This window comes from Squalius cephalus, assembly GCF_949319135.1.
Source record: "Squalius cephalus genome assembly, chromosome: 13".
NCBI lineage: Eukaryota > Metazoa > Chordata > Actinopteri > Cypriniformes > Leuciscidae > Squalius > Squalius cephalus.
In genome coordinates, this window is record NC_137134.1 from 25,141,337 (window position 1) to 25,165,292 (window position 23,956).

The 23,956-nt window shown below is 39.0% G+C and overlaps 1 protein-coding gene across 2 annotated transcripts; it reads left to right on the forward strand.

Annotated features, from left to right (window-relative positions):
* Positions 1 to 1,173: 1,173 nt before the first annotated feature.
* On the forward strand, positions 1,174 to 18,979 carry LOC307169704 (uncharacterized protein). 2 transcript variants are annotated; one of them, XM_079890473.1, is made up of 3 exons: positions 1,174 to 1,245; positions 2,026 to 2,147; positions 16,787 to 18,979. In XM_079890473.1, exons 2-3 carry the CDS (start codon positions 2,093 to 2,095, stop codon positions 18,097 to 18,099), a joined length of 1,368 nt encoding a protein of 455 aa, XP_079746599.1. In that variant the 5' UTR covers positions 1,174 to 1,245; positions 2,026 to 2,092; the 3' UTR covers positions 18,100 to 18,979. The 2 variants fall into 2 exon arrangements, with proteins under 2 accessions (XP_079746599.1, XP_079746600.1); XM_079890474.1 differs by having other exon boundaries at positions 1,215 to 2,147.
* The last annotated feature ends 4,977 nt before the right edge of the window (positions 18,980 to 23,956 follow it).

Below are 23,956 nucleotides of genomic sequence, written 5' to 3' on the forward strand. Positions count from 1 at the left end.
CACTCAGACTATGTGCCATGTAACTAGAGAAGAGCGGCTGCATCCCTGGAGGGATGCCCGTTTGCCCCAAAAAACTTTTCTAATTATCAATGAAGAGGCTGGTATGTAACAGACAAATCTTTATTCTTGTTAATTTTGCGTTCAATTTATAGTTCTATCTGTTTAATTGTTCATGTTAAAATCTGACATCTCATTTTCTTTGAACTGTAGGGATTGAAAGGATGCTGTTTAAAGAAAGCCAATTTTTGTTTTGTTTTGTTTTTCAAAAGCCAAAGTAACACAAGTTTTTTTTTTTTTTTTTTTAACAAGTAACATTAATTGTCGGCAGATTCTACCTTTTGGGAGGTTGACATGGTATTTAATCATGGTTCGAATCAGTCTGCTGGTGTCACTATATACATGAACAAATGCCCAGGCAAAATCATTACTCACAAGGCTGATATAGTTTGCAGCGGTTGTACACTTAAAAAAAAAAATATATATATATATATTTTTTTTTTTAGTTAGGGTGTATGGGTATAATGTCCACAACCAGAATACGGATTTATTGGTGACAGAAACAAAAGTCATAATTGAATGGCCTCAAAGCTAACTATCCTACAAAATATATTTTTATTCAAGGGGATTTTAACACGACAAAGAATGAATATACCGTATGTACATACTTCGTTAACTTGGAAAAGGCGACAAGAAAGAAATTTGATTAACAGTTTATTAGTAAACCTAGTAGAACATTCAAATCATAATACAAATTAGCCAATGAGGGGTTTAAATTTAACTCTACAGTGTCCTACTACATCTTTTTCTTTTTTCAGATGATAAGAAATAGCATCCTATCAACTGATAGTGTTTAGATAGTGAACTTTGTGAATTAGACATAACCTTACTAGAGCTAAAACAAAGCAAATCTGATAAATCACTATTCCCTGATCGATGCTTTAATCACAGATATTTATAAAAAGAAAATACACTATAGTGTATAGGGACAACAGAAGAATATGACTTGAAAAGTATACCCATAGGTCCCTTTTCCTTTTTTTTTTATTTAATCATTTATTTTTATTTTCTGTAATGCCCTTTTGCACCTGTTCCTATCTTCATATTGTGATTATATATATATATATATATTTTTTTTTTTTTTTTTTTTTGTCGCAATGTTGTTAGTATGATATTGAGGAAAAAGTGCAAAGGGGCGATCGTCTCGCAGTGATGACGTCACCACCAGCGTTCTCTCACTCAGTCGAGGTGAGTAATTCACAGCGTTATGTTTATTTACACAATCTTGACAACAATAAAAAAAGTTTTTTTAGCAACATTTTAGCGCTCATTTCTGTCTTCCCCCATCAAGTTCTGTGCTATGCTATTTGTGTCTTTCTGGCGTCTGCCTACTGTAAACATTTAGCGTAGTAACGTTAGCTGGTCATTTTTTTTGTCTGTTCGTCTGTATGATTGATTTAAGGCTTGATGTAATGTTAACTTACTCATGATCTAAAAGTCAAGTCACTGTGTAAATGTTAAAGAAATTACTAAAACGAAGCCAAAACGTTGTTATGTATTTTTATGTTTTGCTCGTCTCAGATTGTGGGTGAGAAATAGCCTACTACTAGTATAGTGCTGTTTTATCGTCTTTTTCAGAATTATACCGACTCGTATTATGTGAAGTTATTGATAAAACGATAATTTCTTTATTTCATGACAACAAGTTCCGTTTTCACCTCAAGATCTCTTGAAAATTGTCTTTAGATCACTTGTAAATGGTCACAAGTAATTTCATTGGTGCAACCGGTAGGTAAAGCGATCAACACTTTTGAGATCTTAAAGATATGCCTCTTTTAACTCTATTAATTTTGTTATAGTCTGTGAAAAAGGCAAGTGAAAAGCTAAATTAATTTAAATATAAAACAATGTCAGTTAATTTTACATTCTGATAGATGGATGGTTAAACATCCAATAAATGCTTAAAGTGTGAAACTCAATAAACTGTTTTATTTATTTATTTATCAGATCTACTTCTATTCTCCACAGGCATTCGCCAATCAAATGTTGGAATATTTTGATCATCTTACGAGTGAAGAAATAGAGTTTAGAGAACATGGATGATCCAGAACCCTGCAGAATAAAAAATGAAGAGACAGAAAATCAAAGAGGTTGGTGTTTATTCTTGATTAATGATTAATTATTGATACTGAAGAATATTAAGATTATAAAACTTGAAGTAGTTCATCAGATTTAGTGGTTGTTGTTAGAAGAACAGTTCTAAGAACTGTGAAATAACCTTTAAAGTAGCAAATACTATGGGACGAATTGGAAAAATAAATTGAAGGGGTGGATTTACTATCCCCTCTCTTATTATGTAATGAATAGGGAATCATTGCTTATATCCATTTATTCTGGAATGAAATGTTACATGTAATGTCTGTAGTTTAAATCTGAGAAGTGACTAAGAATCTGGGAAAATGTACAATATACCCACTAAAACATATGCATACTTGGTGTACGAAACTCTTTTGGATTTACAGCACCATTGTTTGTCACATTATGTTGAAATGTGACTACAAATCATGGGTGGAAGTCTTTTTCTGTTAGATCGTGCCAAAATGTTAATTTGGATGAATCTCCACATCAAAAAAATCTGATCTAGATTCACCAGGGCACCAAATTAGTGCCAAAAGATATAATACTTCTATAAGCCTGAGAGTTTGACTGAGAAAGCCAGAGAAGAGCAGAAGCAGAAGATAAAGTGATGACAATAAATCACTTTTAAGAGCAGTTTATTGAATAATCGTAGTTGCGTTTGTTTCAATGCTCAGACTTCATCTAAATATTACTCTACTAAATGCTCTGACTTTGTTTGTCCAGTGCAATTCCAACCAGTGTTATTATACCAAGAAAAAAGCATGGAAAACGACTGCTTCACGACATCGTCCTGTGACTTTAAAATCCTTGAAATTGAGATATTCTCTTTTCTCTAACTCATGAAGACAAACACACCTTCAAACCACACAATCATAAGATTGAACAAAAATAGCGAGCATTGCAAGAGCAAGGAAATAACAAGTAATATAAAGCAGATAATGACATAAATGATGAATAATAATGATTAAATGAGTAAATTATGTAAATATAATAATATGAATACATGATCAATCGAATGACATCTACATGAATGACTAATGATTACAAATGATTATGAACCTACATATAAAAAACAAAGAAAATAAATCTACACCAATCTATGTTTGCTTAAAGTACAACACACAGGTTGCTACTGAAAATTCTTCGATCCTTCAGCTCAGGTTTGCTCTGTGTGGATATGTATTGTTCAGTTCCAGTGATTTGCTTTGACTCCAGAGAGTCAACAGCTGCCCAGATGAGTGTCCGCGCAGGATTTCTGACTCCCCTTTGACCCTTAAAATAATTGCTTTTAGATGAAAATTTAGTCTGTCAAATATGGTCTCTTTAAAATAACCACATTTGCTTAAATAATAATAATACATTTTATTTGGAAAAGCGCCTTTCAAGGTACCCAAGGACACTGTACAGTTTGGATAGGCAGAGACAAGGAAATATAAAGACATAAACATAAAGAACATACAGGGTTTAAAATGTTATCATGCACACACAAGACATAGAAATACACTGCGCACAAGGTGTAAAATCAGATCAATCAAGTCAAATTATCGGACTGCCAGGAAAGCTAAGCTAAAAAGATGGGTTTTTAATTTAGTTTTAAAAGTGGATAAACCTGTGTGAATGTAAATCTGTGTGTCGTCAGCATAGCAATGAAAATTGAGACCATAGTGTTGTATAATCTGGCCAAGGGGAAGGATGTAGATTGTGAAGAGCAGGGGGCCGAGAACAGAACCCTGGGGGACACCATGTGACAGGGTTGAATTTGGAGATCTGTAATTCCCAATCGCAGTGGAACACCAGTGATACCGAGTAACGCCTCCAGTCGAGAAAGTAGGAGGTTGTGGCAGATAGTGTCAAAGGCAGCTGTGAGGTCAAGGAGAATAAGAATACTGACATGGCCAGAGTCAGCAGCCAATAGTAGGTCATTGACTACCTTAACAAGGGCAGTCTCAGTACTGTGCATGGCCCTGAATCCTGACTGAAACTTCTCCCAGAAACCATGACAATTTAGGTAGTCTTGGAGCTGTTTTGCAACCGAGCGTTCAAGGAGTTTTGCAAGGAAAGGTAGGTTAGAAATGGGCCGATAGTTCTTATAATCCTCAACGGCTGCTCCAGGCCTTTTCAAAACAGGGGTGATAGCTGCCTTTTTGAGAAGCACAGGAACAGAGCCCGAGTAAAGGGAGGAGTTTATTATTTGTACCAGGAGGGGTGAAATGGCAGGAAGGCAGACCTTAATCAGTGCAGTCGGCATAGGGTCAAAGAGGCAGGTGGTAGGCCTAGACTTATTGACAAGGTCATGAACATCCCGTTCGTCAACAGGTGTAAAGGCAGAGAAGGACCTGTTTAGTGTAGCACAGGGGGAGGGGGAGGGGGAGGGGGAGGGGGAGGGGGAGGGGGAGGGGAGGGGGGGGGGGGGCGTCAACTTGGGGGGAGTGAGTTGTTTGAAGCTGTTGGTATATCAAATTAATTTTACTGTTAATTTTACTGTTAAAGAAAACCAGAAATTCACTACACAGTTCAGTGGATGGGGTAAGTGGAAAAGATTTATTCGGTTGGGTTAGCTTATTAATAGTGGAAAAGAGGGCTCTCGGATTATGACGACCTTTGTCTATGATGGAGGTGTAATACAAGGTTTTAGCCCGGTTAAGAGACTCTTTGTAAGTAGTGACATGGTCATTGTAAGCCAGGGCATGAACCGTTAGGCCAGTCCTCCGACTAAGTCGCTCCAGCTGACGTCCAGCCGCCTTTATTTTACGAAGCTCCGGTGTAAACCATGGGGCAGACTGTGTAAAGGAGACATGGCGTGTCTTCAGGGGTGCAAGAAGATTGAGGGAGTCAGCAAGATGTGTATTGTACATCAGGACTAAGTCGTCAGTACAGACATCCAATGACTCTGAGCTGAGTTTTGAATTTAGAGTGTCTAAGAGGGCAGCTGGGTTGATGTTCTTTGTGTTCCTATATGTGATGGAACGAGAGGAACGATGGCGATGGAGAGGCTCAGGAACAACAAGTTTGAACATAATGGCTTTATGGTCGGACACAGAAAGATCTTTGGTACATACGTGAGTTGGCATGATGCCAGCAGTGCAGACAAGATCTAATATGTGGCTTTTTGAATGAGTAGGGAAGTCAACATGCTGAGTGAGATCGAAACAGTCCAGCAGGTTTAAAAAGTGTTCAGCAAAATTACAGTTTCCAGAATCAACATGTATATTGAAATCACCAAGCACCAGGATGGATGAGTACATAGGACTGACAGATGAGAGTAACTCTGAAAACTCGTTAATAAAAGCAGAAGACATTTTTGGAGGTCGATAAACAAGTAATAACAGGAGTGGTGCCCCACCAGTGAATTTCAGAGCAAGACATTCAAACGATAAATAATCCTGGACAGGCACTGATAGAACCCTATAGCATGAGCGGAAGATCACAGCAAGGCCACCACCCCGGCCAGTGGAACGTGGCTTAGCAACAAACTCATAACCAGAGGGGGTAGCTTCATTCAATGTAATAAAATCATTTGGTATCTGCCAAGTTTCAGTCAAACAAAACAAATCAATACCAGCATCAGTAATGACATCATTAATAAAAGTTGCTTTCTTGTTCAGAGACCGCACATTAAGCAGACCAAACTGGGTATTTCTGAAAGTAGGGTAGTCTGAGGAGGCTTTTAACAGTTTTATGGCGTGTAGGTTCTCAACGTCGGCAGTTCGCCCCGCAGCAGGCCGCGTCTCTCTACGAGACAGACTCCATAGTGAATCGATGTTGTTCGTGTGGTTGTAGCGAGCAAACTTCCGACCAGAGCCCCTGTGTAAATATTTGGGACGACGCAGCAGACCAAGATGTTGGTGCGCGCGGAGAACATCTGGAATTTTGTAAACTTTGTTTCCAAGGCAATGGAGATAGGATGACGAGTATCTTAATGCCATGTCAGATTCAAAGAGGTGCCCGTTCGAGTGATTAGGCTCTCTGTAGTATAAGCAGTCTGGCCCATAGACAAGAGACCAGAGCAGCGTCACGATTGTTACATGCATTAGGAGGGGGTATGATTTGAGCACCATCTGGCTCAGTCCAAACAAGCATAACATTACCAAACACAACAGCAAACAGCCACACACTCAACCTAGCCTCTGTAAACTCAATACGTTAGCCAACAGGGCAACCACTTTTGCACTCAAGGGACCAGCAACGGAGGTAGCCAAACCAATGAGTAGCGACAGCAGTTCAAATAGGCAAAACTCAAGCAAACTCGAACAAGCAAGCAGAGACTTACCAGCGAACAGTGTTAGTGGATCACTCCTGAGAGGGCTCGCATAAGCAAAACAGGGAAAGGGGAGGCACAGCAGCTACCCGTCGGTTTGGCAAACACTTAGATAGCAGTCTTGCTCGAGTCAGCAATCCAAGATGATTGATTTATAATAATTCCACATTTAGGTACTAATCAATATGCGTGACAGGGCTGAGTGACAGTAGCAAACGTTAATCCGGTAGCCAGTAATCCAGCATGAGATAAACCTCCAGGGAAACTGGGCTCAGTCCAGTGTCTGCCGTTTGAAGTAACTTGAGGTGTCACAAAAAACACATAGTGTAATCCAGTAATTAAAACGTTATCCAGCACGAAATAGCCTCCAGGGAAATAGGGCTCAGTCCAGTGTCGGCATTTTGGATTGGCGGAGCGCACAAAACACAAAACAAACGTACTGAGAAAAACAAAACAAGCAAAGCAAGCCGGCGAGTAGCGGCAGCCAAACGCGAAACTGGGCTCAGTCCAGTGTCTGCTGTTTGAAGTAACTTGAAGTGTCACACAAAAAACACAAAGTGTAATCCAGTAATTAAAACGTTATCCAGCACGAAATAGCCTCCAGGGAAATAGGGCTCAGTCCAGTGTCTGCATTTTGGATTGGTGGAGCGCACAAAACACAAAACAAACGTACTGAGAAAAACAAAACAAGCAAAGCAAGCCGGCGAGTAGCGGCAGCCAAACGCGCCAGCGTTCACTCGTGACCCGGAGATAAATGTCAGAGATGGGAACACTTAAAGAACAGAACACCATGTTTGGACATTGCTAGAATGGTCAATACTGTTAACCTTTCAGAACCTGTAGAAATGACGTCAACTGATTATTCGTGCCTATAAGTACTAATGTTTTTGTATGCTGAGTTAGTTCGAGGATGGATTTTCTGGATTTTCTTACTTATTTTCTGCGGCCTTTGGAAATTTGGTCTTCAGTAAACTCTCTGTCAACTGATTAAACTTCAACTTTGACTCCTGGTCTAAGCTGTCTGCCCGAACACTGTACAAGAACCAAGCTAAATTCTCTTCCGTTTCTTAATCAAGGAAGGCTTAAAATAAAAAGGATAAACTTTCGTGGCAGTGCAACATTGCAAGGTTTTGTGAGCGTAACCACGATGATAATTAAAACATTTTTTGCGGTTGTCAAATTTCTACTTATCACTTATCTATAAGGGTAAATTACCTATTCACTGGAATAATTATAAATTGTCAGGAAAGTAATTAAAACAGTTCATACATAATTGAATTAGTTAGTGTTCACTTCGAAAGGCATGTTATCAGATTTATAAAAAAAAAAAATTTCTAGGATTTTATCACAAATACATGCTTGCTGACAGCACTATTTTTTAATAGTTAAAGGGACAATATGTATCTTTTTAGGTATTTAATTATCTAAAATCAATATTTTTATTCATAAATATGTCCTCAATGGTGTACAAATACCTCTGCCAATGATCTGACTTGTCCTCGTAAACGAAGAATTTATTATCTTTATATATATGGGACGGGTAGGTCCACGGAGGCTTCCATGTAGTTCCGCCATCTTGAAAAACTATAATAGCAGAGAGGGACAAAAAGTACTAGGCCAACGCGTTTCCACAACGCGTTTTCGTTCAGAGCCCGCGTCACGTGACTGAAACCAGCAGAAACGGAGCAGAGCAGTGAGAAGCGCTTGTCACTGCCCGGCAAGTTTAAAAGGCTGCACTTCACGGTTAAGTTACAGGTTTTTTTTTTAAGTGATTTTTGCAGATCTGATTCTCCCATTATACAGCAACTAGCGTTCAGTGAAGCTCCTCCCACAGGCATTCACCAATAAGCCGTGGAATGCTGGAATATTTTCATCATTTTACAAGTGAAGAAATAGAGTTTAGAGGACATGAATGATCCAGAGCCCTGCAGGATAAAACATGAAGATACTGAAAATCTTATAGGTTGGTGTTTATTCTTGATTCTTCATTAATGATGCTCAGGATGTATAATAGGGTAAATCCTGTATAGTGATTTATCCTATATAGTGCTTGCATAAAGCAAGTAGTGCATACACTTGTGACTTAGCTGTTATATATCTGTCGTTCATGAACGATCCATTCATTGTGTCTCTCACGTGACAGATGAACGAAAGACTCTGAAGGTAAAGTAATTATTTATGTTCCTTGTAAATGATTGTTGACTGCATTGTAATGATTTCTTAATTCAGAATATAATCAAGATTGCGTTGGTGGATGTGTTCGGGGAATTTGGCTGTTAAAAGTATAACATTTAAAGCCCCTTAGATGAACGAAATGGCTCGATAAAAGATTCTTTCATTTTGATGAAGGAGATCGAACAAGAGAGTCAGTAAAATGATTCGAACTTCCCATCCTCGTATGGCACGCGCATAACCAATCCCCCTCCCCCTGTTGAAAAAAAAAAAAAAACCCATCAACAAAAGTGGGCTCCCCCAAAAGACACGGTATAGTTCGAGCACTGATGATGCTAAAGGATTAGTTCACTTTCAAATAAAAATTTCCTGATAATTTACTCTACACGTATCTTACTAATTTACTCTACACCTACCTTTACACGTAAAGTATCTACACGATCCCATTCGAGAAATAAGAGTCTTATCTAGCAAAACGATTGGTCATTTTCACACACACAAAGAAAACAACAGTTGTATACTTTTTAACCACAAATAAGACTATTATTTCTCGACTGGGGTCGTGTAGATACTTTGAAGCTGCATTGAGACGGACATTTGAACCTTCTTTGAACATTGGAATAGTTGGTTGCCATTGAAGTTCATTATATAGAGAAAAATCCTGGAATGCTTTCCTCAAAAACCTTAATTTCTTTTTGACTGAAGAAAGAAAGACATGGACATCTTGGATGGCATTGGGGGTGAATAAATTATCAGGACATTTTTATTTGAAAGTGAACTAATCCTTTAAGGTTATAAAACTTGAACCAGTTCATCTGATTTAATGGTTGTTGTTTCCTTCGTCAAAGCAGAGACCAGGAGACGTTGGGATTAGTGGTCGACCGATATGGGATTTTTAATGGCCGATGCCGATGCCGATATTGAGAAAGCAATCTGGCCGATTGGCCGATATGAGGCCGATACAATACATGTGAATACAGTAAATGAGAGACATAAAGAATATTGGTGAAACTAAATGAACATTTATTGTACATACTATTTATGCAAAATTCTTTTTGCAATAGAAAATATTTAATAAGAAATTAAAATGTAAACAAAAAGGTAAGGTAACACTTCAATAAATAAAGTTTTAGTGCAACTTCTTGTCTGCTTTAATATTTACAGTCATTTTTTCAGTCACATAAATAATTACTGCTGCTTACTGCAGGTTACAAATAACATTTATCATTAATGAACCAATCGAAACAATATTCATAAATTAATGACAAAATAGTATGTGAAATTACATACATTTTATGTACAATACAAAATATAAATCTCACATAGTTTATTTACACTATTTACTTTAAAATAGTTTAAATAGTTCAACCTTTTTTTAAGGTTGTTTTACTTCAAGTATATTTAAATAATAATGATTTATGTGTTTAGTTTTGCTTGTTTGTTTCTTTAAAACGTTGCAAGCCGTCACATGTATTTGCATGACGTACATGAACATATGAAAATGTATACTACACACGATATTACGCCAATCATGGATAAATAAATACAGTAGATAGTGAATAACATTTTCAAGGATTTATTTTCAAACGTAATATTATTACATAGTGTTCTCCTCTCATCCACCTCACGCGACCAACTGATCTGTAATGCACGCGACGCGACCGACCCAGCTTTTCCGTGCACGCGAGTCCGTTGGAAAACAGCGTCTAGTTTAAATGTAACCCGAGAACAACACGCGTATCTGAGGAACAGCCAGTCACAGGATTTTTGACTGTTTGTGAGGTAAAATGTTTTCAGTTGTGTTTGAATTCGTTTATATCACATCTGTGACCCCCACTGGAGCTACCGTTGGGCTGCGGATCTGACATATCACGGTACTGTTTGAACAGACTCTGCTGCACGCCGGAGTGTTTTTGTGTGTAACACAATGTAGCGTCAGGTTAGAAAGCGAACGCGAATGGTCATTTACTGTGTCTGTCAGATGTCTGCTTCACTTCTGAGTGGCTTGTTTTACGGTGCTGGGCGGAGCAGAGCGAGTGTATTCAGTTCATTCACGCTCGCTCTGTTCGCGTCAGTGGAAAAAAGCGCTAATGCACTGTCACAAACTGTTTTGAAATATATCGGCCAAACGGAAAGATTTATCGGCCGATGCCGATATCTAAAAAATTCCAAATATCGGCCGATATATCGGCCTCGGCGATATATCGGTCGACCACTAGTTGGGATATCTTTCAAGCAGAAGTTATTCTTTATTGAGAACTTCGCTGTGCGTTGCTGTAGTCATCCAATCTAGTCTGACTGAGTTCTATAATACAGTATAGTTTTTTTATACATTTACAAGGAGGAGGGACTTTTGGAGGTGGAGACAAATCCAAACAAAGCATGCAAATGAGTATACAGGTTTAGGAACCCGCCCTAGACTCCAGAGCAGGGGTGGGCAAACTACGGCCCGCGGGCCACATACGGCCCGTTAGGCTGTTTAATCCGGCCCGCCGAGTATTTAAAAAATTGTCTTAAGATCGCATTAATTTTGCCTTTTTTCTTGCAATACTTTGCCTTATATATTGCGTTGCATATATTTGACAATCGGAATATCAGATATTGCATGCATGCCATAGCTAACAAATGTAAAAAAGGAAAAATGACATAAAAGCTGATCATCGTTCATTCAGCGCTGTTGTGGCTGCGGTGCGTCACGTAACAAGCAATGACGCGTCACCATGGAAACCAAACAGACAGCGACTTAAGCGCATAGACTGGTTGCACGTTAATGTTTTTTCCCTTTTTTGGAAGCTCACAGAGAAAAAAATCTTTGGTAACCGCTTGCACACCTTAGTTTTTCCTTTGATTTGTCTGCTATTTAGTTTTAGTTATTTTAAATATTAGTTATTTAGCTCCTCTGGATTTGTGGATGTATCCTGACTGATTCCGTTTATCGACCTTTATCTCCCGGCTTTCGACTACGCTCGTGTCTGCCATGTAGTGCTACAGAACCCGTTTTTTTTTTTCATTAAATGTTCTGATCTGCCTTTGCTTTTCTATGTTTTAATTTATTATTCTTAAAATAAATTTGTATTCGTTTATTTCGTTTTTTTCCCCACAAATGTATGACTTTTGGAAGTGCAAATTGCCATGCAGTTTTGATAAAGGTGAATTAACGTAACCTTCTGTCATTTTTACTCTTCTAAGTGTACACTTGCAGATATTTTGTTTCTAATTTACTGTTAGGCCCATTAAATAATAATAAGAATAAACAATATTTAAAAAGTATAGGCTATCTAACATCTGACTAATTAAAAATTAACATCAAGACATAACATGCTAAATGGGGGATATCTAACATAAAAAAAGTATTGTCAGAATATCGTCTCTCAGTTGTTGAATTTCGCGCAGACGTTGCCACAACGTAAATGTCTGTTTGCTCAGCCCGATCTCATGAAAGTGCGAATACAGCGAATTGTATTTGTAGTGCTTATGATAAGCAAATTTCGCGTGCATATGATATGTACTTTATGGCATGTAATAGGCACGACTCCACACCCCTAATCCTAACCAAGGGGTTTACAGTGCGTAGCATATGCACGCAAAAAAACAAACAAAAAAACATTTTTGGCGTATAAATGGCACGAGAAATAAAATTTGTGGTATAGATACGCACTTTCATGAGATTGTGCTTCATAATCTGCTACTGGGCCGGCCCTCTGTCAAATTTTAAAACCCAGTGTGGCCCTTGAGCCAAAAAGTTTGCCCACCCCTGCTCCAGAGTGTTACCAATCCTAATCCAATCAGCATAACTATTCAACGCATCGATGCTAATCCAATCAGCCTAACTATTCAACGTCTGGGGCTGGGGCTCGGGCTCCAAGAGCCATTAAAGGCAAAGGGTGAGAGTCTGACTAATTTAACTTACAATAGAAAAACAGGTCTGGCAGGAATCTCGCTGGAAACTCAATAATCAACATTTATACCTCAAATGCTAAAATCAGTCTACTAAACTTTCTCAGTTTATATAGTATTGTAGTGGAAACCCAAATTAAACATTTAATAAATTTGTAATACAACAGCTGTTACCAATCAAATTAAATAATTTACATTGAAAAACTATAACTGTATTAAATGACATTATTTTAAATATTTTTGAATAAACAAATAAGGAATGTTGAAAAGAATGATACTTTATGAAACTAAACCGCCAGTAGGAGACGGCAGGCGACCGTCTTAATGAGCGAGTCATTGAGTCATTCATTCAAACGATTCGTTCAAACGGCTGATTTATTCAGAATGAGGCAGTTTATGAATGGGTAATTGAATATTTGACTCAACCGATTTATTCAAAACGCTGAATCATTCAGTAATGAATCATAACTGAGTGTTGCTGTGAGATGCGTTACGGTTCTGCTGTGATCTTTGTTTGGAGCTATTTTCGATGCTGAAACAAAACAAAAGCAGTCATTGCGTCTAAAATGTAAGTGACTTAATTTGAACTATTTGTTTATTGAAGTGTTATGAAATCAGTCTCGGTTTCAATCTTGATGCATTCAGGAAAACGGCAGTCTGGTTGTGTAGTCTAGGATATATTGTTTCTTAACTATAATATGTTATAAATAACTGCCTCAACAGCGCAACTTTGTTACCGTCAGTGCATTAGGTAGGCCTATATTATTATAACTATAGGCTATCAATCGCCACTTACATTAAATAAAATAAAACAGAATCATCCTCACGGTTTCGGTGATCCTTAGTTATTTGTTATTTTTATATTAAAAATTGTTTTAATCAGAGCATTTGTCCGGTTGGGCAAATAGTACAATTCTCTCTCACTTTTCCCTTCAAACAAGATAAAAAAGCACGTGTCCCGGACAAGTGTTATTGTTGAGCCCTGATATGTTTTCCTTGATTGGTTTTCCCTGAAGAGAATTACGTTTTTGAAAACGACAGTAAAATAGATGCTTGTTCATTGCATTTTACCATGATGAGAGTTTCGTGTCTTTATTCCGTGTCTCAACACATTATAATGATTTATCTGTCATCCACCCTTGATTAATTGGAATGGAATGTTTTTATTACTTGGCCCGCTTGACCTGGCGATTATCCGCGCAGCGCTATACGTTTTGAGAATGTACACATGCGGTAACCGCAACAGAACCGTCATGGTGGAAAAAGTGTATTTGACCATGTTGACCGTCTGTCCGAGTTTTGTCGAGAGCCTGAGGCAGCACGAAATTTGACGGAGGCGGCCGCCTCATAATTCTCTATGCAGGAAAACCCTGTATTTAAATATACATTCCGTTCCAAGATAGTGTGTGATGCAACTTACCTGTTTTCAGAAAGTGACAGAAGCCTAATATTCCTGCTAATGTTAATAATATAGAAAAATACAGCTTTAACAAATATTAATCTGTATTTAATTTCTACAGTGAACAAATAGTGTTATTTTACATTTAGGCAGCTTGTAGGACAAGAGTGCCACATAAAGTGTGAGTACCGAGTAGGGCTGCACAATATATCGAACAATTATCACTATCGCGATAAAAGTATATTCGATATCCGTATCGCAGAGAGGTGCGATAAATTGCATTTATTTTATGTACCAAGCATGTGTGTGATGCATGCATGCATATGTTGTTTATTCATATTCGACCAATTAGATGCTTACTATCTTTATACCCGCCTCCCCAGTAGGTGATATTATGCTACTGGCTAGATCGATCAAAGGGGATCAAAGGGGAACCTAGTGGCTCAGAGCAGAGAGTGGAAAATAAAAACTAATGGCAGAAGTAGAGACAAGCGAGGAAAATGACAACAGTGAAGAACCTGTGCGTAATGGTGCGTTCACACCGGACGCGAATAGCGCGTCAGGCGCGAGTGATTTCAATCTTAAAGGAGAACTTGGTAACTTTTTTAACTTAGTAAAACTGTCTAGAAATCATTTGGATGGTTAAACAACCTGTTCTGGTGATATTGGTGACTTTCCCCGCTCCCCCCAGCGTTCCCAGGCGAGATAGAAATGGGAAGTCTCGTGAGAACGAGAGCGAGCGCGAAACACGAATTGCTTTACGGCAATTCGACATAAACACACACGCATGTATGATGTATTACCAGATTACCCACCTCGGTAGACATAGCTCCACACGATACAGTTGGCTTGCTCCGATCAAAACAAACGCACATGAGCAGCGGTAGAGAGGGGGAGGAGGCCGCCGCAAGTGAGGTTTTTACAACCATGTTGTGACATATACACCCCCCACAGCTGTAGGGGTAGCTCGTGGGGAAAACATGCGACAACAAAAGGGAAAATCAGCGAAGAAGTGACTAGAGTTCGCTAGAGTTGCCGAGTTCTCCTTTAAGTCAATGCAAAGACGCGTTACGAGCGTAAAAAATTCCTGCGGCTCGAATGAAGCGTAGAGCACGGCGCGGTAAAAGCGAATACGCCTCGTTCGCGCGAATGGCGCGAATTGAGCGTCTGGCGCGTTAAGCGTGAATGATTTTATTAGTGCTTTTTGTGCATTCACGCGTTTGACGCGAATTCGCGTCTGCCGCCCGAGTTCAAAAATCTGAACTTCTGCATCAATTCGTGCCGCGTTAACCAATCAGGAGGAGCCTGCTTGCTGCTGTCACGTGGTGAAGTGACAGTTTATAATGTTATTTTATGTTTGGCCTCAATAAATTATTTAGTAATATGACTAAAATGCACAACAAAGCAAATCTTTCACATAAAAATTCGATTTCAATATGTGAGAGATACTCATTTTGTATATGCTATTTATTCCATATCTATTCTAGATTATATGAAACATTATTAATCTAATGTAAAGACAACAAACACAATTTAGTGTATATAAAAAAATAAAAAAAAACAGGTTTCACTTTTGGAGGCTGGCTCCATTTATTATCAAAACAAAAAATAAATGACAGATTAGGTGGGTGCGGGCGAGGGTGAACCTCGCGCCGGACTGTACAGCGCGGGCTCGTCAGGCAGCGACCACTCGAGGCCGAGGCCTTATACGGCCTACGCTGTCCTCGTCAGCGTCCTCACCGTTAGGTCCACCAAACCTAGCTCCTGGAGCAAATTGTGAAACTCTCCGGAGGGTCTGGTGGACCCGAGTACAGCGACAATGTCCCCTACGCAGCTGTTTCTGCTCTCCAGAGCATATACGAGCGGTGACTCTCTCGCTTAATGCTAATGCTAATGCTCAATAGACATCTAAAAAAGATGGCCGCCAACGGGTTTCGAAACTTTCGCCCTTGACATGCGTGACGTGCGTAAATTTCGCTTCAAACTTTTGTTTTTACGCGCGTTGATTTCGCTCTTGACGCGCGAATGAACATAAAGTGGTCACGCATATAACTAGACGCGGCAGGCGCGAATTTAGACGCATATTCGCGTTTGGTGTGAACGCAGCATCACAGACAACCATTAATCAAAGTGTTGCATGTGTAACGTATAACTCCTTGTGAAGATCAGAAGAATATCTATTAGCCTACCTGTTTATTTTAGTATGATCATTACATATATAAATGATAAAAAAACTTAATAAAAATAGCATTTCTCTAGAGCAATATTATATCGCAAGAAATATTGTTATCGCAATACTCAACAACAATATCGCATATTTTCCCAGTATCGTGCAGCCCTAGTACCGAGCATCATCATCTCCAGGTGCTCCCTTAAAAACCAGACCAAAAAAGTTATGTGCACCCTTGGTTATGGGAGTATAACCATGATGATAGTATCAAATTTATAGAGGTTGTTGTTAACTCTCTCCAGTTTATCTCTACTGGTAAATCACCTACCCCTATTTACTGGAATAATTATACATTAGGAAAGTAATAAACAAAACAGGACATACATATCTGAATTAGTGTTCACCTCTAATGGCATGTTATGTCACATAAATATGTCACAAATCATGAAGCAAGTTAACCTACCTGTGAACACTGTAATCTGTGAACTCGGTGTGAATCAATCCAGGGTGTCTATGGCTAGAGATGCTGAGATAGTCTCCAGGATTACTGTGACCCTACAAAGGACAAGTAATTTGGGATTGGATAGATATCAGATTAAGAAAGAAAATTTAAATATATCAGATTTTGTTTTGTTGGTAAATGTAGTTATTGGTTTCTTGCTGATAAAATATCAAGGTTAAATTCATGTTCTTTCCCTTGTCATTTCTCCAGTTCTTTATGATTTACTGAAAATTAAACCTTGTTTCCTTTTAGATCTGAAGGATGACAAGGAGAGTGAAGAACTTAGAGAAGCAAAGGTGAAACATCATGTCAAAGCTGATGAAAAATCAAGTCGCTCACAGACTGAAAGTAATTTATTGAGAAAATCTTTCACCTGCCCTCAGTGTGGGAAGAGTTTCACAGAAAATGGAATCCTGAAGAGACACATGATAATCCACACTGGAGAAAAGCCTCACACCTATGATCAGTGTGGGAAGAGTTTGGCACAACAAGGAACCCTTAAAATTCAGATGAAGTTCCACACTGGAAAGAAGCGACACACATGTGATCAGTGTGGGAAGAGTTTCAAAAAAAAAAGAGGCCTTAATGTACACATGAAAATCCACACTGGAAAGAATCTGCACACGTGTGATCAGTGTGGGAAAATTTTCTTTAAAAAAAGAGGCCTTAATATACACATGAACATCCACACTGGAGAGAATCTGCACACGTGTGATCAGTGCGGGAAGAGTTTTACGTATCTAGATAACCTGAAGAGTCACATGAGAATCCACACTGGAGAGAAGCCGTACACGTGTGATCAGTGCGGGAAGAGATTTGCACATGTAAGCAATTTTAAATCACATGTGCTTTCTCATTCTGGAGAAAGGCCATATAGCTGTGATCAATGTGGTAAATCATATTTTTCAGCATCATCCCTGAAGAGCCACCTGAACGTTCATTCAAAGGAGAAGCCTCACATGTGTTCTTTGTGTGGAAAGAATTTTAGTCAGCTGAGTGCTTTGAAATTACACCAGAAAAGACACAGTGGTGTGAAGAATTATATGTGCTTTGATTGTGGAAAGACCTTTGTTACAGAAGCTGTTGTGAAAAAGCATCAGAGAATTCACACTGGAGAAAAACCTTACAAGTGTTCACACTGTGACAAGAGATTCAGTGAGTCATCATCTCTGAAAACACATGAGAGGATCCACACCGGAGAGAAACCTTACAAGTGTTCTCATTGTGACAAGAGATTCAAATGGTCAAAAGTCATGAAAAGACATGAGAGGATCCACACTGGAGAAAAACCTTACAAGTGTTCACACTGTGACAAAACTTTCATTCAGTCAGGAAACCTGAAGGCACACGAGAGGAATCACACTGGAGAGAAACCTTACAAGTGTTCACACTGTGACAAAACTTTCATTCAGTCAGTAAACCTGAAAAGACATGAGAGGATTCACACCGGAGAAAAACCTTACAAGTGTTCACACTGTGACAAGAGTTTCAGTCAGTCAGTAAACCTGAAAAGACATGAGAGGATTCACACCGGAGAGAAGCCGGATCACTGCCCTCCTCCATGAGGAAAGAGTTTCACTCATTTATCTTCTTTACAAGAAGTTTTTAGAGTAAACAGAGTTCATCTTCAAGACCAGCGGTTACAAGTTTTACTTCAAATCAACTCAAAAGCTGCATCTCGATTCAGTGGCTGCAAAAGATCTTCAGATTTTTACTCAACTTCGTACATTTTACGAAAACCTGACTTTACACATGGAAATTAGATTTTGATATTAGATATTGTATAAATAATATAGATACACTAAAATATATCTTATAGATCAGGGACAGGTAACGAGTCATAGGTTGGTAAAAATATAAAAAATTAAAAATCATTAAAAAATTTTAATCATAAGTCATTAACTCAGGGGCCGCTTACATGACTTTTTTCTACTGAAAAAGAAAAGAAAAGAAAAAACGTTTAATGTGTTCTGGCCATTCAATTCAATTCAATTCCAATTTATTTAATTTTCCTGGTCCTCACAGACAATCAATCATAAAATAAATAAAGTATATCCTTATATATATATTCTGTGTATATGTGTATTATGTACGTACCTTTACACTAAAAGAGACGGGCGTCTTTTTCAAGACGCCCCCTTTTTCCTAGAGGATCTCGCAGCTCTCGCGCTCGCTAACGGCGACCGCCCTCACTCCGAGCCGATTGCCTATGGTGACTCTGAGGACTCACCTGGCATCCTTCTCCGAGGCTGCTCCTCCTGGAAGCGGACGGTCGGGGTTAGTTTTTCTTTACGTTACAAGAAAAACTACCCTGCCTCTGCGCGTCATTCAACGGCGAAAGGAGAAAAGTGTGTTCGTAGTTACCGGCCTCTTTTCTCTTACATTTCCCAGTCCCCTGTCGGCGACTGGAAATGTCATTTGCAGCAAGCGCACGCCTGCCAGCAAACGCCGAAGAATACATTTTGACGCTCACGCATACCAAAAGCCTGTATCCCCCTGTGGCTCAGTGGTGGAATGAAAGGTTTTTCGCATGGGAGACCGGAGTTCGTTTCCCGGTCTTGCGGCATATATTTATGCCGCCAATGCTCCGCTCGGTCAGTCCCCCGGGGGCGACTGCAGAGGTGCATTTTTGCAACCAGCAAGCGCGTAGTACCCGCTTGCCTGCAACCGAACACCGTTTCTACGGTTCCCGTGCGTCACTGGCGAAAAGAGAATGGAGTGTTTTAGCCCCGCTGAAACCGGGCGATATCCACTCTTCTCACATTCTGACACTTTTCAGGCGTCTGAAAATGTCAATATTGCATGTTGTGCTACACGCATGCCTGCAACAAACGCTAGTGTGGTTAATACTCGTGGTAACTGAAAGGCTATTGTCTGCCTCTGTGGTCCAGTGGTACATTCATAGCCTTTCGCACAATCGACCCTAGTTCGATTCCCAGGTCCGACGGCAGAGAAATTTATGCCGTCACATACAATTCGCTCTATCAGTCCCCTGAAAGGCGACTGCAGATGTGAATTTTTGCAGCCGACGAGCACGTGGTACAACCCGTGCCCGCTTGTCTGCGCACGAAAGCCGTTCTACGGCTACCTAGAAAAATCCCATTGGGATGTATTTCTGGTGTTCCGGCCACTGCCGATGGTGCTATATGTGTAGAGAAGATGCCCACTGTCTAGTGCCCATCCCTACACACAAGCACGGCCCGCGCTCATAGAATTGACCATAGAATTGGTCGATCGCGCTCACAACATAGTAACGTGCCCGTTACTGGTGCCCACAAACGCTATGTTCTGCATGCCTCATGGGTTTTCTATAAAAGAAGCCTGTCCGCATTCACTCTGCTCAGGCAGACAGTGCGCTCAATGCAGTGAATGTGTCCGCTCTTCCGAGCCCACATTCACTCACAGACATTACATGTCCTACGGGACTCGCCCAGCCCTCCCTCACTCGGTTTAACACCGCGGCGAGGTCGAGTGCGTCTGAAAATGTCGATATTGCATGTTATGCTACCCGCATGCTTGCAAACGAATACTGGTCCAGTGGTAGATTCTAAGGCGTTCACTGAATCCTCCTAGACCACCTTCAGTCCCTATGTGGGACCTCTCCACGGTTTTGGAGGCCATGAAAGGTGCCCCTTTCGAGCCTATCCAATCTATTAGCCTTAAACATCTGTCTTTTAAAACAGTGTTTTTGTTGGCTCTCGCTTCAGTGAAGCGCGTAGGCGACCTGCACGCGCTCTCAGTGAGCGCGGCGTGCTTAGAGTTTGGGCCTAACAACTCTAAAGTTATACTCAAACCTAAGCATGGTTATGTGCCAAAATCCCTCAACACACCGTTTCGGGCTCAGGTTATCTCCCTGTCTGCCCTACCGGGATCAAGTGAAGAAGGGGACTCGAGTTTTCTTTGCCCCATTAGGGCTTTAAGAGCTTATGTGTCTCGCTCTACTGTCTTCAGACAGACTGAGCAGCTCTTTGTCTCGTTCAGTGGACGTTCCAAAGGAATGGCTGTTTCGAAACAACGTTTATCCAGATGGATAGTTGACGCTATAGCGCTAGCATACACTGCCAAGGGCCTCCAGTGTCCGTTGGGTGTTAGAGCGCATTCCACGAGAGGTGTTGCCTCATCGTGGGCTTGGTCTAGCGGGATTTCCTTACAGGACATATGTATGGCGGCAGGCTGGGCCTCGCCGTCTATGTTTATTAGGTTTTACAACCTAGAGGTTCCTGCTTTACAGGCTAAGCTGTTGTCGGTGTAACGGAGTCAGTTGTTTGATCAGAACTCTGACATCTCGAGCGCAGAGCGCTGCCGGCTGTCATATGGGCAAAATTATGTAAGACCCACTTTTTCCCACATTAGTTCAGGCTATCCGCCTTATATATGTGATGACGTGTTGCGTCTGCGGACGCTATAATATAGGAATGAGGGATCCCCCTTTCATTTCCAAGACTCTCTGTGAGTCTATATGGTGGTTGAGCACTGTATATCTGGACGTTGCTTCCAGTAACCGGTGTTTTCACCCCAGTACACACGGCGTTTTACAATGCGTTCCCATAGCGTTTTTCAAACGCAGTATGAGAGTACTCTCGTAAGAGAACGTACTCGGTTACTAACGTAACCTCGGTTCTCTCTAGAAGAGGGAACGAGTACTGCGTTCCCTGCCGTGCGTACGGTTCACTTGGTTCGCTTCGGCGATAAAAATCAAATGAATCAGCCTTTTCGAGCTCCCTTTATAGGGATAAGCCACGCCCGTTTCGGCGGGAAGTGGCAAGGAGAGCGCGAAGCGCCCTCATTGGCCTGACGTCATAGGCTTATGCAGTTGCCGCAGAACAGCCAATGAGCGAGCGAGCCGTCTCGCCATAGCTGTGTGCTGCTGCAACGCGTTTTACAATAATGACAAATTAAGGATAATTTTTTGCTTCAGTATTTCGTGAAAAAAGAGTTTTTCCCATAGCGTTTTTCAAACGCAGTTCTCGTTCCCTCTTCTAGAGAGAATCGAGGTTACGTTAGTAACCGAGTACGTTTTATGTAATATTGCAATGGATTGTGACATTTTTCTTTTAACATGATTAATATGTGGTTTCCAACATAATTTATGATCTATTATAATGCCTAGAAATTTATTTTCATATACTCTATCTATTTCCTCATTGTTAATCCTAATTTTAACTTTATTAATACTCTTTCGATTACCAAATATAATGAACTTTGTTTTACTTAAATTCAATGACAATCTATTATCATCAAACCATTTTTTTAAGATCATCAATTCAATTTCCACTGTATTCAGAAGCTGTTCCAAATTTTTCCCTGAACAATATAAATTAGTGTCATCAGCAAACAAAACCATTTTTAATATTTTTGACACTTCACAAATATCATTTATATACAGTACAAACATTATGGGGCCTAACACCGAGCCCTGTGGAACTCCACAAGTAACTTTCATTAAATCTGATCTAACATCATTTATTTGGACAAATTGATATCTGTCATCAAGGTAACTTTCTAACCAAAAATAGGCTTTGCCTCTTATACCATATCTTTCCAGTTTCCTCATTAATAGACCATGATCAATAGTGTCAAAAGCTTTTTTTAAATCCAAGAACACCCCCACAGTATATTCATTATTATCCATTGAAGTGGAAATCTCTTCTACCATTTCCATCACTGCCATTAAAGTTGACCTATTTGCTCTAAAGCCATTCTGATGTTCACTCAATAGTTTATGTTTGTCTATGAAGTTGTCTAGCCTATGCACAAATAGTTTCTCCAAAATTTTAGAGAACTGGGAAAGCAGAGAAATTGGTCTGTAATTGGAAAAAAGATGTCTATCACCGCTTTTAAAGATAGGAATAATTTTAGCTATTTTCATATTGTTTGGAAATATACCTGTTAAAAATGATTGATTACAAATATATGTAAATGGTTTTACTATATATTCTATAATATTTTTTAATAATGACATGTCAATATCATTACAATCAGTTGAATTTTTATTCTTACAATTATTAACAATATCAAGTATTTCCATTTCATGAGTTCCCCTAATAAATATTGAATGGATATTACTAGGGATATCTACTTCATCTGGTCTTTCCTCATTTCTCTGCTCCACAATCTCTTGTGCTAACTTATAACCAACATTTACAAAATACTCATTAAATGTATTGACAATATCATTCACTTTATTTATAATTCCTGAGTCTTCATTTACAAAATAATTTGGGTAATCTACTTTTCCTCTATTCGTTTTAATTATACTATTAAGTACTTTCCATGTTTTTTTAGTATTACTCTTATACTTATTCAATAATGTATGATAATAGTCCTTTTTACTAAATCTTATAATACTTACTAATTTATTTTTATAAATTTTATAATTATTTTCAGCTTGTTTTGTCATTGTTGCAATAAATTTCCTGTATAATGCATTCTTCTTTTTACATGCCTTCTCTATTCCATTTGTAATCCATGGTTTGTCCACATTTTTTCGCTTCCTTACAAACTTCTTGAAAAAACAATGTTTTTCATATTTTTCAATCAGTATGGTTAAAAAAGCATCATAGGCTCTATTAGGATCTTAATTTTCATAAACCTCACTCCAGTTAAGTTTCTTTAAATCCTCCCCAAGGGCAGCAATGGCTTCTGGTGTTCTATGTCGAATCATTTTAACATTGTTTGTCTTATTTTCATTTGGTTTTGTAATTTTTTTTTGAAAGATCGCAAAAACTGGAAGATGATCAGTCATATCATTTATAAATAATCCTCCTACAATTTCCCCTCCAATTTCATTTGTATATATATTATCAATTAGTGTAGCAGTGTCTGATGTTATTCTACTTGGTTTTGTAATCACCGGAAATATACCTTTACTATACATTGTATCAATAAAATCAGATGTTCTCTTATGTCCATTTGGATTTAACAAATCAATGTTAAAATCTCCACATATAATTTGTAACTTGTTCTCATTCCATTTATTTAACACACCTACTAATCTATTCATAAATGTTTCAATACATGTTCCTGGTGTTCTATACACACAACTAATTATTATATTTTTAGATCTTTCAAAGTCAATTTCTATGGTTAAGCATTCCAGAATGTTTTCTATAGTCCATGACATACTTTTAATCAAACGCTTTTAACGCTGTATCAACATATAAAGCAACTCCTCCTCCTTTTTTGTTAACTCTGTTAATCGTAAACAAATTATATCCATCCAATTCCACATCTTGTGCTTTCTCATTATCAAGCCAAGTCTCTGACGCAGCAATCACATCAAATTTATTAAACTTGCACAAAAAATCCTTAATTTGTACGAAGTTTTTATAGAGACTTCTACCATTAAAATGTATTATTGATAAAGCCCCTTCCATTTCCTCATTTCTATTAAATTGTTCTTCTGTATAGTACTCACAACAA